The following is a 13,778-nucleotide window of genomic DNA, read 5'->3' as shown; positions in this document are numbered from 1 at the left end:
AATTCCAGGCACACAATGACTAAACTTAGAGCTTGTGGGATCTATCTGAGTTTGCATAGAGTATGCTAATGACACCACATCGATAAGGAATTAAAGATCCCATCCCGTACCTCGTAACACTCTCTGGGGACTTGCTAGTTCTCTCCCAGTCTTGCAGTTGTAAACCAGGACGGGTGTCTACCCCCCTCCATACTCCTGGTCTGCCTTTTCAGTCAAACCACCTGCTAGTTTCTTGTGTTATACGGCCAGCTACGGCTCAATGTACATCCCTAATTATTCAACAGTGATGGCACAGGAGCTCTGAAAATGCAAGCGATATTCAACTGAGGGATTCTTCTTCCTTGCTGAGAAGGGGGCACCTTCGTGTAGCTGCTGCATCCCAATCATCCAATGCATTCAGACACAGGAAGTGAAAACTCTGCCACAATCAGACTGCAGAGCTTCCAATCTGCCCAGAACTTGGAAGTATCCGTGGAGGTGCAACAGGAAGTATTCAACAGCAGCGGCAACTGTGGAATTCTCACTGTCCCTCTCTCACTGTCTGCTCCCCACCACCTCAGCCTCCTTGCTCTTCTCTCTGTTCTCTCCTCTAATTCCATTTGATCTGATTGTTAGTGTGCTAGTTTATTGCCCATCGCCAAGTTTATCTTCCTTCCTCTCTTTTCCCTTTTCTGTCTCGTTAGTTTTATCTTGCACCCTCACGTTTTCCTTCTTTTCTCACGACCTCAATCCACTTGCCTTCACAAACAGGTACAGAGAGGAACGAGATTTCTGCAGAATTGAAATGACCCATTCTCCAGTCATGCAAAGACTGAACGTCTGCATGGTGCCCCATCTAGTGGGCAAGATGAGGATTAACACATGCAAAAATAAACCGCCCAACTCAGGCAGGTGAAGACTGTGGCAAGGTAAACACAGACCTTCAGTCAAGACTCAGCACTGAAGAGAAGGGGTCTTTCATTTAAAGAGACAAATTGGACATTTTAGCCTGAAATAAAAATAGAGAGCATTTTAAGAGCAGAGTTATACCTGATGTTAACTCCAACAAGACAACCTGACACAATTTGTGACACTTTTCCAAACTAACTTTTGAATGCAGATATATCTGCTCCACGATGAATTGATGTGCAGCTGACACCAACACTGCACTAGAGACATGAAATCTAATCATGAAGTGTCTGTGAAGCTGATACCATGAATTGGCAACCCACACATACACGCTGTGATTAATGGTTTTAATAGCTGGATTTTTTTTTTACGTCCATGGGTACTTCTTTTTAAGAAGAAATGTTTTTATTAAAGTTTAATAATCGCATACCAACCCCATACAAACAACATTATAAGTTCTCTGAACTTAATACTGCAACAATGCCTCGGTAGTGCTGTAGGACAATGGAGTTTAATCAATTATTTGAAAACATCAAAAGAAGGGGCGAAAGAATAATTTGCACAGCTCAAACATATTTATGTCTTTGGTTCATATTTCTGTGCAAAGCAGAACAATTACCAACAGATACGAATACTGCAGAGAAAAAGCCACAGGAGTGAATTTTTTTTTAAAAACTTTTAAAAATGAAGTAGCTTGCCCTTTTTCTCCCCCTCAGTTCATTCTCACTTTCTCCCCGAGAGGTTGGCTTTTGTCAAATTTTGGTTCTACAAGTAGTCCTGCAGACCCTTGTCTGGTTGAGAGCTCTGCTTACGAAAGTCATACCTGGAGTCACAGCTGGATATTTGACTTTGAGGTGCATCGAAGCTGAGCCCAATTCTACCTTCACTCAAATAGGAGAAAGTGAGCCCAATTCTACCTTCACTCAAATAGGAGAAAGTGAGGACTACAGATACTGGAGATCAGAGTCGACAGTGTGGTGCTGGGAAAGCACAGCAGGTCAGGCAGCATCCGAGGAGCAGGAGAATCGACGTTTCAGGCATAAGCCCTTCACCATTCATCATTCCTTATGAAAGGCTTATGCCTGGAACGTCGATTCTCCTGCTCCTCGGATGCTGCCTGACCTGCTGTGCTTTTCCAGCACCACACTCTCGACCCACTACCTTCACTCAAAGCCCAGATACGTGCAGTTTTAAAATGGGATATTTGCTTTTATGAGCTGAGGTTGACGAATTTCAAATCTGGGGATGTTGGACTGTACAAAACATTAAACCATAAGATATGGCAGCAGAATTCGGCCATTCAGCCCATCAAGTCCAATGGCCCATCATGGCCATTCCACCATGGCGGAGATGTTTCTCAACCCCATTCTTTAGCCTTTTCCTCGGAAGCGTTGATCCCCTTACTAATCAAGAACCCATCCATCTCTTGTCTTAATTACACCCAATGACTTGGCCTCCACAACCTGCAGCAATGAGTCTCTCAGATTCAGCACCCTCTGGCTGAAGAAATTCCTTCTCATCTCAGTTCTGAAGAGTCATGCTTTCATTCTGAGGCTGTGAAAACATCTTCCCCATATCCACTCTATCCAGGCCTCTCAGTAATCCTGTAAGTTTCAATCAGAGTCCGCGCGCACGCACTACACACACACACACACACACACACACACACTTTGTACAACTTCCAATGCCAATAAATCCCTCCTTAGATACGGGGCCCAAAACTTCTCACAATATTCCAAATACAGTCTGATCAGAATGATATACATCCTTCCCTTCCCTGTATTCTAACCCTGTTGAAATGAAGGCATACATTAGGCTGGTCAGTGCACAACAGGAAAGGTGTGGTTGTACAGAGGAACTTTGCAAGTTGCTCCCAGACAGGAGAATTGTACAAAAGATGGTGTTAGAAATGGGGAAAAGTGTTGTTTTTGCAGATATAGAAAAAGCATACAGAAAAGGGGTACAGCAGGAGAACTATTAACTCTGCAGGCATTTAGGGAAGAATATCTCTACTTTTCAGTGCATAATTATGGATAATTAAGTACTAACTTTAATGTAGATTTATTAAAGAAAATAATTCCTTTTACCATAAAGTTTAAAACAACAGTTTCAGCAAAAAGCTAAGATTACTGAAACGTATAAGCGAAGCATGAAAAAGATACATTGTTAAGATGTATGTACAAGAGTGGAATGTACCTATGGACAATGAAAGAAGTTACAAAGGGAACATCGAGATAAGAGTTTAGCCTTATGACAGCACGTGCAAGGGGGAAAATTGCCAACTTGGAAAGAAGGGGGCAATGGCGTGAAGCATAGATGGGCAGAGGCGAAATAGTAAGAAAGATTGGGTAATGTAGGGATCGGAAGAGGTGACCTCGCGTAGCTCAAAAGTATAACTGTGTAATAATTTGAATAATCATCACTTCAATTGCTCTCTGAAATTGGGGTCCTTTCTTGCAAGATTGTAGAATAAATTGTCTTGTTTCCAGCTTTGGTGGTCTCGTCTAAATTTTATTGAATTTTGTTTCTAACAATGGGAAAGCCTCAGTTATTTTCTTTGAACCAGTGGAAGTGGAGGGGAGCCTGAATGGAGGCGCATTAAATGATGAGGGGTCTACATACAGAGTGAATAGGAAGGGTCTATCTGTGTGTTTGAGAGGTCCCTGGGCACAAGACACAGATTTAGGGCACTCAAAGAGAAGAGCTTTTCTCCCTGAGGCTAGTAGGAAACTGGAAGGCATTGCTTGAAAGGGAGTTCGGATATATTTTAAACATTTTTCACTGGAGCAGAGGAGGTTGGGAGGTGATCTCACAGAGGTTTGTAAAACAATGAGGGATATAGATAAGGTGAATGGTAGATGTTTTTTCCCTAGGGTGAGGGATTTCAAAAATTAGGAGTCAATTTTTTTAAAAGTGAGAGATTTTAAAAAGACATGAGGGACAGGTTTTTGTTTTAAACACAGAGTGGTTCATGTGTGAAACGAACTTCCAGAGGAAGTGTTGGATGCAGGGGCAGTTACAAAGTTTAAAAGACATACAGATAAGTACATGAATAAGAAACATTCGGATGTGGGCCAAGCGCAGGACTAGTTTAGTTTGGTCGGTATGGACTGGTTAGACCGAAGGAGAAAGCGAGGACTGCAGACGCTGGAGATCGGAGTCAAAAAGTGCGGTTCTGGAAAAGCACAGCCAGTCAGGCACCATCAGAGGGGCAGGAGAGTCGATGTTTCGAGCATAAACTCTTCACCAGGACTGAAGGGTCTGTTTCTGTGCTGTACGACTCTATGTTACTTGGGAATTCACTGAGCGTGCCATCACCTACAGGGCTACACAGCAAAAGCTGGAAAGTGGGATGAAATTGGATGGCTTTTTGCGAGACAATGGGCTGAATGGCTTCCTCCCATCCTGAAAAGTGCGGCGATTCTAAGCAGAGGGCAGTCATGAAGCTCGGCTGATTATTGTAGAGAAGTTCCTGAGATTTGTCAGAGGTCACTCAAAGGAAATTAGCTCAAGCATAGTCCAGGGAGAAGGGCATGGGAAGATCCCTGGCTGTACAGAGCCTGGTCTCTGTTTTGTTTTAAAGATCAGGTTCTGAAGCAGAGTAGCTGTCTTCCCATCCGGAAGCACGCAATGATTGATACATTTCATTAATGCAACTTTTGGTTCAGGTAGTGACAGCAGTCTCTTGGGAAAGACAATAATATCTGATAAAAGCATTACTGATATCAAATAAAGAAAAGAAATATACATGCAAAATGTTGTTAGTTCGACAAATTGGGTTACAGATATTACTTGAATAAAAAATAGGATCTGCAGTGGCCTAATGCTTTATGTATCAGCTAATCTCTTTACTGTGAGATTTCGTTTGCAGCCATCAAATATGCATCACATTTCTCTAATAAAATCGACAACAATTTATTATTTTTACATTCTATTGTCTTAGGTCAGAAAACTTCAAATTTTTCTAATCGCTTTTCTGTGTACTTTGCATATAGTTAACTGTTTTAAAAACTTTTCATAAAATATTGTTGTTTTCGGATTATTACATTTGGAGAGGTGTCAGCTGCAGACATGATGCTATGCAGTCATGAGGAATAATTGATTCAAATGTGCTTTTCAGGCTGAGGAAGAACAGGTCCCCTTAGCCCGTTAAGAAAAATAAAGTAAACTTTCTGACCGTTATACCTAAAACCAAATAGAAGCTTTCCATGTGTAGTTATTTGATGACTGTAGGTGAGCTCCGAATGTCTAAGCTGAATGGCTCAGAGATAGCAATCTTGTCTGAGTCTGAAGGCCTACCTTTCAGGGCCCACTGTGGAGAGCTCAGCACATTATCTAGACTGACATTGCACCACAATGCTCAGGGACACAGAAACAAATCATTCCTGCTCTGTCATTCATGAAGATCATGCCTGAGGGCGGTATGGTGGCTCAGTGGTTAGCACCGCTGCCTCATAGTGCATGGGGAGCTGGGTTCAATTCGATGATTCGTTCATCAACTCCAAACGGCTGCCTTTGTTACATGTCCCTTGCTACTATGATCAAGCAAAGACCTATCAATCTCAGACTTGAGAACTCCCAATTCAGCCACCATCTCCAGCCTTTTGGGTTAGAGAATTCTGATTTCTCACTGTCCTTTGTATCAATTTTTTTAAACCATCTCCCTTCAAAGAGGTCTAACCACAATCTGAGTAGAGATGGTGACATAGCGGAAATGTCACCAGACGAGTAATCAAGAGGCCCAGGCTAACATGTTGGGGATTTGGGTGGAAATCCCACTGTGGTAGTTGATGGGATTTAAAATTATGAATGAAATTATTAATGAAAATGGGAACTAGCTAACATAATGGAGACTGTGAAACGATCAGCAATCATTGTTAAAAACCCATCTGGTTGACTAATGTCCTATAGGGAAGGAAATCTGTCATCCTTATCTGGTCTGACCCCACATGAGTCCAGATCCACAGGATTGTTGTTGAATCTTAAGCACCCTCTGGCAATTTCTTCAGTGATTACCGATGGGCAACAAATTCTGGTCTTGCCAGCAATGCCCACATTGAATAGGAATTAAAAATAAAAGCTGCTTATTTTGCATTCAATCACGAGATTTGGTATCACTGGCTGGGCCACAACTTATTGTTCACCCTTTCCAACAACAGTTTAAATACCAAGATCATATAACACACCACCGTAATGAGCTCAAGGAGAAACAATGTCAGATTTAGGAAACCTCTCCACATGATTCCTGTCCTCAGGCCTCGTTTGTGCCAGACGCTAAGAGGCCCTGTCAACTGAGGGATTGGTACATGTTGGAGGTGTTGTCATTCAGGCCACTTGACTCAAGTTACATATATGAAGAGTCAAAAAGAATGTTGCTGGAAAAGCACAGCAGGTAAGGCAGCATTGGAGGAGCAGGAGAGATGACATTTCGGGCGTAAGCTCTTCCTCAGGAAGGGCTCCTGCTCTTTGGATGCTGCCTGACCTGCTGTGCTTTTCCAGCGCCACACTTTTCCATTCTGACTCTCCAGCACCTGCAGTCTTCATTTCCTCTCACACACATGAAGAATGGATACTTCAGAATAGGGATATCCGAGAGAACACCACAAGCTACAGAAACCAGGACCACCCCTTTATGTTTCAACATCACACTAGGAAAAACAAGTACTGTCTGCCTTGACCCTCTAACCAACCATCTAGAAACAGTCTCAGAGCAGAGCCTGAGAAAGTTAAGACATTTATGCACTCTGCAGCACAGGTTTAACAGATCAATGTGCATTTTTGAATTATGCAGCATAAGTCTGTCAGAGAGTGACAGGGATTTTATTGTGAATCAGTTGTTTAACATAAATACCACTTTCCACTGTCCAAAAGCCATCCATTCACTTGGCAAGAACCAGCCCTCTTTATTTTCAATGAGCCCAGCTCTTCTGTTTCATTATTTTAAAAAAAACACCATCGAACTATCAGCACAACCAATTAATCAAATTACAAACACTTTAAAGTTCAGACAGCGATTTACAGATCAGTGTACATCCCAGGTTGGAGGTATTTTTAAACTACCCATTCAGATGTGTTCTGTCACAATGACTGGGGAAGGCAGGATTCGAACCTGCACCTTCTGTCCCAGAGGCAACAACATTACCACTGCGCACCACAAGAACCTGACCCAAGAACTCAGCTCCTTTTTTTTAAAACCATTCTTTCACAGGATGTGACATCACAATTGCTCGACTTGAGTGGCTTGTGGGTCACCTCCAAAGGCAGTGAAAGGACCACCACACTGCTGTGTGGCTGGAGTCACATGAAGGCCTGACCAGGGAGGAGGCAGATTTCCTTCCCTAACGGACATTGCTGAACTGGACGGAGCCGTTCTGAATGACCCTTAGAGAGACCTGTTTCTAAAACTGACGAAACATGGATACTGTACCTGGAGGGAGCAGAAAGTCTGGGTAAAGGGCTCCATTCGGACAAGATACGAAGCAACAATTATCGCTGAAGAGTAGTGAGTGCAGTAGTGACACCGTGCAGTTAAGTCCCCTGGAAGAGATCAAACAATTTCACTCGGTCAGAAAGATACGACTAAAGAAATTGAAACTCTACAAGCAGAATTTGAGCTCTTTTTGGACTGGGGACAGTTAGTGTTGGGGATAGGATACAGGAAAATCATTGAGTAGTTCTATTAACCCATTCCATCTTTCAACAAGGTCATGGTTGACCTTTACTTGAACTCTACCTGTCTGCTTTACCTCTACTCTTAAAATAAAACTTTCATTGGCTGTGTGTATTTCTGGTTAAACCTTCATTTATTGCCCATTCCTGAGAAAGTGCAGATGAGGTCCATTCATTGTGGTGTAGGTGCACCACTGATACGGCTAGGGAGGGAGGTCTAGGATTTGGGACCAGCAATGCAGAAGGAGCAGCAACATAGTTCCCATTTAGGATGGTGTCTGGTGAGATGGTGCAGGTGAGAATCATACAATCCCCTCAGCCCATTGAGTCCCTCTGAAGAGCATCTCATTCAATACCCAAAACCCTGCATTTCTCGCAGCTAACTCACCTGGCCTACACATCCCTGGACACTACAGGACAATTTCCACCTGGCCTGCACATCTTTGGACTGTGGGAAGAAACCGGAGCACCCGGAGGAAACCCACGCAGACACGGGGAGAACGTGCAAACTCCACACAGTCACCCGATGGTGGAATCGAACCCAAGTCCCTGGCGCGGTGAGGCAGCAGTGCTAACCACTGAGCCATCTGTGTGGGGATGGGGGGGGGGGGGGGGGGGGTGCATCTCATATCTCTACTAATCTTGTCCTTCTAGATGGAAGTGGTCATGGGTTTGGAAGGTGCTGTGTAAGGACTCCTTGGAGAGTTGGAAGTAGAAATCTGGAATTGATACTGCTTCTAAAATGCTGTGTACACGAGGTCAATTGAAAGATCAAGACTGAGATGAAGAGGTAAGCCTGATCAATGAGGTCAAACAGTCGCTCTTTTTCCATCTCCACAGACCTACTGAATATTTTCCGGCACTTCCTGGTTTTAAGAACATAGAACAGTACAGTACAGGCCCTCTGGCCCCCAGTGTTGTGCCAACCTTTTATCCTACTCTAAGATCAAACTAACCTACATACCCTTCATTGTATTATAGTAAATTATTTGATATTTACAACATCTGCAGGATTTCACTTTTGTATTTGTGTCAACAGATTGTTATTGGGAAAGCATATCAAATAGCATGGAGTTCAGGTGTTCAAATGAGCTGAGACAGAGATAAATCATGAGCTCAAACAACTTGGAATGCTGAGCAGATGGGATAAGATCTACACACAGGTGAGAATGAAATCTATATAACTTTTTAAAAATCTTTTAATGTCATGTGTATCGTACAGTGAGAAAAACAGTAAAATACAGTGAAAAGCTTTCCCACTGTCACCATGATCCAACGCCATTTTGGACAGTTTTAAAGAGAGTCCACCGGTCGTGAACCAGCTCATCATCAGCAACGCTTGTGCCACCATCCCTCCTCCACTGCCTCACTGCTGTCTATACCAGAGCCAACCAATGGTGAAATTGCCAATCCTCAGGCACCATCTTTCACCGCTGGGCCGGGTCTCCAATGCCACTTGTGCCAGACCCACCAACATTACAGTACAACAAAATCACCGATATCCTCTCTGGGCCGGAATGCTTCGGAAATTTGTTTTTTTCTGGATTGTAGAATTACACCAGAATGCCTAACCCCAAGAAAAACACTATCAATATAAATATTTCTCTGAGACATAGAAAGCCTAACCACAAGTGTGTAAATGGAACAGTACGATCGATATTAATATTTATCTGAGACATACACAATGATAAAACATTATAAAGCAGGAAGACAATTTCTGTGGCTTATCCATTTTCCATTCTTTTTTTGCTCCCAACAATACTGCACTAAAATGATGCCAATGCCGTGGATTGACATTAATTGTTCCATAAGATTTCTGGACAACTGGGTGTTTCCAAACAACAGATTTCCAGACTGAAGAGGTTACTGTATAAGGAGACTGAGGATGACATTGATACACCTGGTTGAGAAGAGGACCTGTACAACCTGGATGATGGGAATGGCCAACTGAGAAAATAGGCTACAGGAAAAGTTAAACGGAATCTCTGATGGGAAAATTGAGCAGAGAGGTGAGTGGTTGGCTTACAGACAACTCAAATTTCAATCAAACTGCAGGGATACTATAAGAATAGCATGTTTATCCATGACAAAGCAGCAGTCACCATTATTTCATCTGAATATCCTGTACTGCAGTCTCAAGAACATATATTCAAGTATTTAAGGGAACAATCGTTAAGCATAAATCTGGGAGGCTTGTGGAGCTCCCTGATGACCAAGCTGACAGAGAAACAAAACACATCGGAAGGAAAGAGTTGAGAGAATAGATTTACAGCACAGTCTTCACAAATACCCAGATTATAGATTGCAAGCAAAAAAAAACACACAACTGCAGACTCATCTAGAATTTCAGTGAGTGTTATAACGCTTCTTTTCTCTCTAATTTAATTTGTTGGAACATTGAATGCCTGAGGAAGATATGTGGGAATAAATTCAAGCCAATTAAATTTGTTGCATCGAGTTGTACGGTTATTATTCTAGATATGCCCTTAATATTGCTACATTTTACTTCTCTTCATTTGCAATATTCAAAATATATGGAAACATTAAAAAAGGCGACTCAATGGGGTTATGAAAAGCAGATGGAATGGGCAATATTAGGTTACATGAAATGGATTTGTTTACAAAGTCTTCACACAATCTAAGTCAAGACTGTGCGTGTGTTATCTCAATGGGTCACACACTTGGCTTGAGGTCCCTCGGTGTTAGACTGACCGCCAGAGATTTGGCAAAAAGAATCGAGTGAGGCACCTTTGCTGAAGTTCTGAGGGATCAATCCGCAGTCGGAGGTGCCATGTTCTGAACGAGATGACCATCTCTCAAGCAGATACGCAGCGGTATTGCAAAGATGAGCGCGGCAGCTGTCTTGGACACATTAGTCATTTAACCAAAAACACCGGAACAGATTGTCACATTTCCGTTTGAGGGGGCTTTGCTAGATACAAATTGACAGCCGTGGTCATCGGTAGATTCTTAATGCCAGATATTTAGATACAGGGAACATAATTGTTCACTGTACTTTAGGTTTGACTAGTGCCTTGTATATTTTTAGCAAAACGTCCTGTTAACTTGTTAAAATACTAGAGCATTGATTTCCCATGAGGAATGAATGCTAATGATGAACGGTTAATAGTAAGGAGCAGGGACAGTGAGTGCATGATGGGCTGCTGTTTAGAATGGAGATCTCCCTCCAGATACACAGCTCAGGGAGGGTCTCATGTTTTTTGCTTCCATCATATTCTGGCTCAAAGGATGGGGCTTCATCAGAGCTTTCATGCTCTCTTTTATTTTCAGTTCTCAGCTTCTCTTGCAGACACTGGATCTCACATCAAGCATTGTTTCTCCAGTTTATCTTATTAGTATCTTCTAATAACTCTTCCCCTCATCTTCATGTTCTTAAACATGAGTTGTTCATCTGTAATAGCTGCCTTTTCTGATCTGAAGTGTTAACCCCACTTTGATGCTTGACTTGCCATTTAAGTCATTTGGTTTTACAGAACTGGGGGGAAAAAAAGCCAAACATTGTCAAAGCTTTTTGCTCTGCACTCATTTTGGAAAATTTGGAAAAATGACCAATTCAGTCTCGAGTCAATAAAGGAAGGTGGTCGTGATCGTTTCTGGTCAGCTCAGGGGAGGTATACTGACCTAGGTCCAAACATCAGTGACGTTCCCTCTATCACAAAGTCAGAAGCGGGGATGTTTGCTGCTGCTTGCATAATGTTCAGCACCACACATAACTCCTCAGATACTAAACCAGTCCAATGAGTAATAAATACTGGCCCAGTCATCAAATCCCACATCCCATGAATGAATGCGAAAAGAAAAGTTGCATATCAGTGGAAATACAAAGAAGCAAACATTATGCAAGAGGTTACTTCATACAGAGAGTGGTTGGGGGCTGAAATGCATTGCCTGTAAGGCAGGTTCAGTTGAGTCATTCAAAAGGAGAAGATTGATTTGAAATATTATGCAGGGAGCTGGAGAAAATGCAGAAAAATGGCACTAAGTCCCAATGCTTATTTGGAGAGCCAGTACAGAGATAATAGGTCAAATGGCCTTCTTCTGCACTATTACAAATCTGTAATTCTGTTTTGTGATCTATCATGACTTAAATCTCTAAACACAGATCACCTACAATCAGTTTACTTCCAAAATAATACCCATTTTGGATAAGACAGTACTTGTTTGTAACTTGTAGCACTGAATGGTAATGGCTAATAGGGAAGTAGACAGTCCAGTATAATCGAGGGCTGTACAGGGCAGGCTAACCCTATGTTCGATTCACTAGCTATACTGTGTTCACCAACCAGTCAAAGCAACAACATGTATTACAACAACCAAAGGTTCGGGAAGGGATGTATCAGCTATGACTCTGCTATGTGGCATTGGATATTAGACATTTGGTTCAGAAGACATTATTGTTCCCAAACTATTATTGCTATAACAATCTGTCAATGAAGTGGCCATGGAGAAAATGAGGACTGCAGATGTTGGAGAGTCAGAATCGAAAAGCACAGCAGGTTGGACAGCATCCGAGGAGCGGGAGAGTCGACATTTCGGGCATTGCAAGCCTGTTTAATTATTGGCTAGACAAACCCGTGAAAAGTGAATACCTTAAACTTGTGAGGAACCTTTGCCCTAAAAGCATTGTGGGTGTATCTACAGCAAATGGACTATTGCTGTTCAAGAGGCAGCTCAAGACCAATTTTTTTTTTGATTAGATTAGATTAGATTACAGTGTGGAAACAGGCCCTTGGACCCAACAAGTCCACACCGACCTGCCGAAGCGCAACCCACCCATACCCCCACATTTACCCCATACCTAACACTACAGGCAATTTAGCATGGCCAATTCACCTGACCTGCACATGTTTTGGATTGTGGGAGGAAACCGGAGCACCCGGAGGAAACCCACGCAGACACGGGGAGAATGTGCAAACTCCACACAGTCAGTCGCCTGAGGCGGGAATTGAACCCGGGTCTCCGGCGCTGTGAGGCAGCAGTGCTAACCACTGTGCCACCGTGCCGCCCACCAATTTCTCGAGTGCAATTCTCTAATGGGCAAAAAAATGCTGTGCCAATCACAAAAGCCTTCTCAATGGCAACTGGGATAAGACAAGACATGCTGGCTGAGCCAGAGATACCCAGGTCTGTGAATGTGCAACAAGAGGAAATCTCAGCCCTTGCTGGAGGTCACAGAGGAGTTTGGGAGTTGTGCCGTCCAACCTATCCATCAACGGAGGGAGAACAGTCTGAAGCACTGGTGGGGAACTGAAAGAAAGGTGTGCAGGGTGAGGAGTAATGTTCTAAATGAATGCTAATGACAGAATGAACAAAAAAAAAATCAAATTCCAAAATACCAGCAAGGTCAGTGTGAACTGATTTACAAACAACACAGCTGCATTCAAGGCCAAGCATTCTTCTATTCCTGGGAAATATTAGAAACAAAGGCAGGCCATTCAGCCCTTCAAGTTTATTCTATCATTCATGTAGATTATGATTGCAGCATACTTTAATCATATACAGCTCCACATCCCTCGACCCTCCACAAACAGAAATAAAACTGCCTTAGTCCTTAGTGACTTCCAGTATATATAGAGAGAACTCCAGTTGTTTGCAATCCTTGGTGTGGAAATATATTCTTCTCCAAAGAACATAAGCTCTCATTTTAAAATCAGATCCCCTCACTCCTGAGTCCACTGCTAGCTTTATCTACATATACCTCATCAGACCCTTGTAACTTTTTTGACTATTGGTCAGTTCTTTCTTCTCACACGTTACTCCCTCCAATTTCCTGAGAAAATACTAACCATCATTTTCAACTTCAAAATACCGCTGGACAAATTTTTCTTTCCTGTCATCAGTCTGCGCTCCCATGGGCTTCGAGAGATCTCGGAATGTCTTTGCATTAGTCAGATCCAACTCCTGGGAGTACAAGACAAACATGATGATGAAAAGAATGTTAAGGGTGTGAACACTCAAGAGCCAAATAGATCAACGTTGGGTGAACTGGAATACTTGTAATTCATTGAAGGAGGTGCAAAAACACACCCACACACACACCCACATACACACACACCCACACACAGACACACACCCACACACACATATATCCACACGCACACACCCACACATACATACAGACACACACACACACACACTCACACATACACACACACTCACACACACACACCCACACATACACCCACATACACACACACACA

At 42.7% G+C, this 13,778-nt stretch overlaps 1 protein-coding gene across 3 annotated transcripts in view; it reads right to left on the bottom strand.

Moving 5' to 3' along the window:
• Window positions 1-13,778, bottom strand: part of wdfy4 (WDFY family member 4) — a 318,819-nt gene that overhangs the window by 58,652 nt on the left and 246,389 nt on the right. For all 3 annotated transcript variants that reach the window (XM_043678828.1, XM_043678827.1, XM_043678830.1), the window contains exons 50-51: window positions 13,365-13,479; window positions 7,316-7,425 (exon numbers count right to left, since the gene is read on the bottom strand). In XM_043678828.1, coding sequence (XP_043534763.1) covers window positions 7,316-7,425; window positions 13,365-13,479 — 225 coding nt within the window. The remainder of the gene's footprint in view (window positions 1-7,315; window positions 7,426-13,364; window positions 13,480-13,778) is intronic.

Source organism: Chiloscyllium plagiosum, chromosome 38 (genome assembly GCF_004010195.1).
Source record: "Chiloscyllium plagiosum isolate BGI_BamShark_2017 chromosome 38, ASM401019v2, whole genome shotgun sequence".
NCBI lineage: Eukaryota > Metazoa > Chordata > Chondrichthyes > Orectolobiformes > Hemiscylliidae > Chiloscyllium > Chiloscyllium plagiosum.
This window is presented reverse-complemented; position numbering and strand designations above follow the sequence as displayed.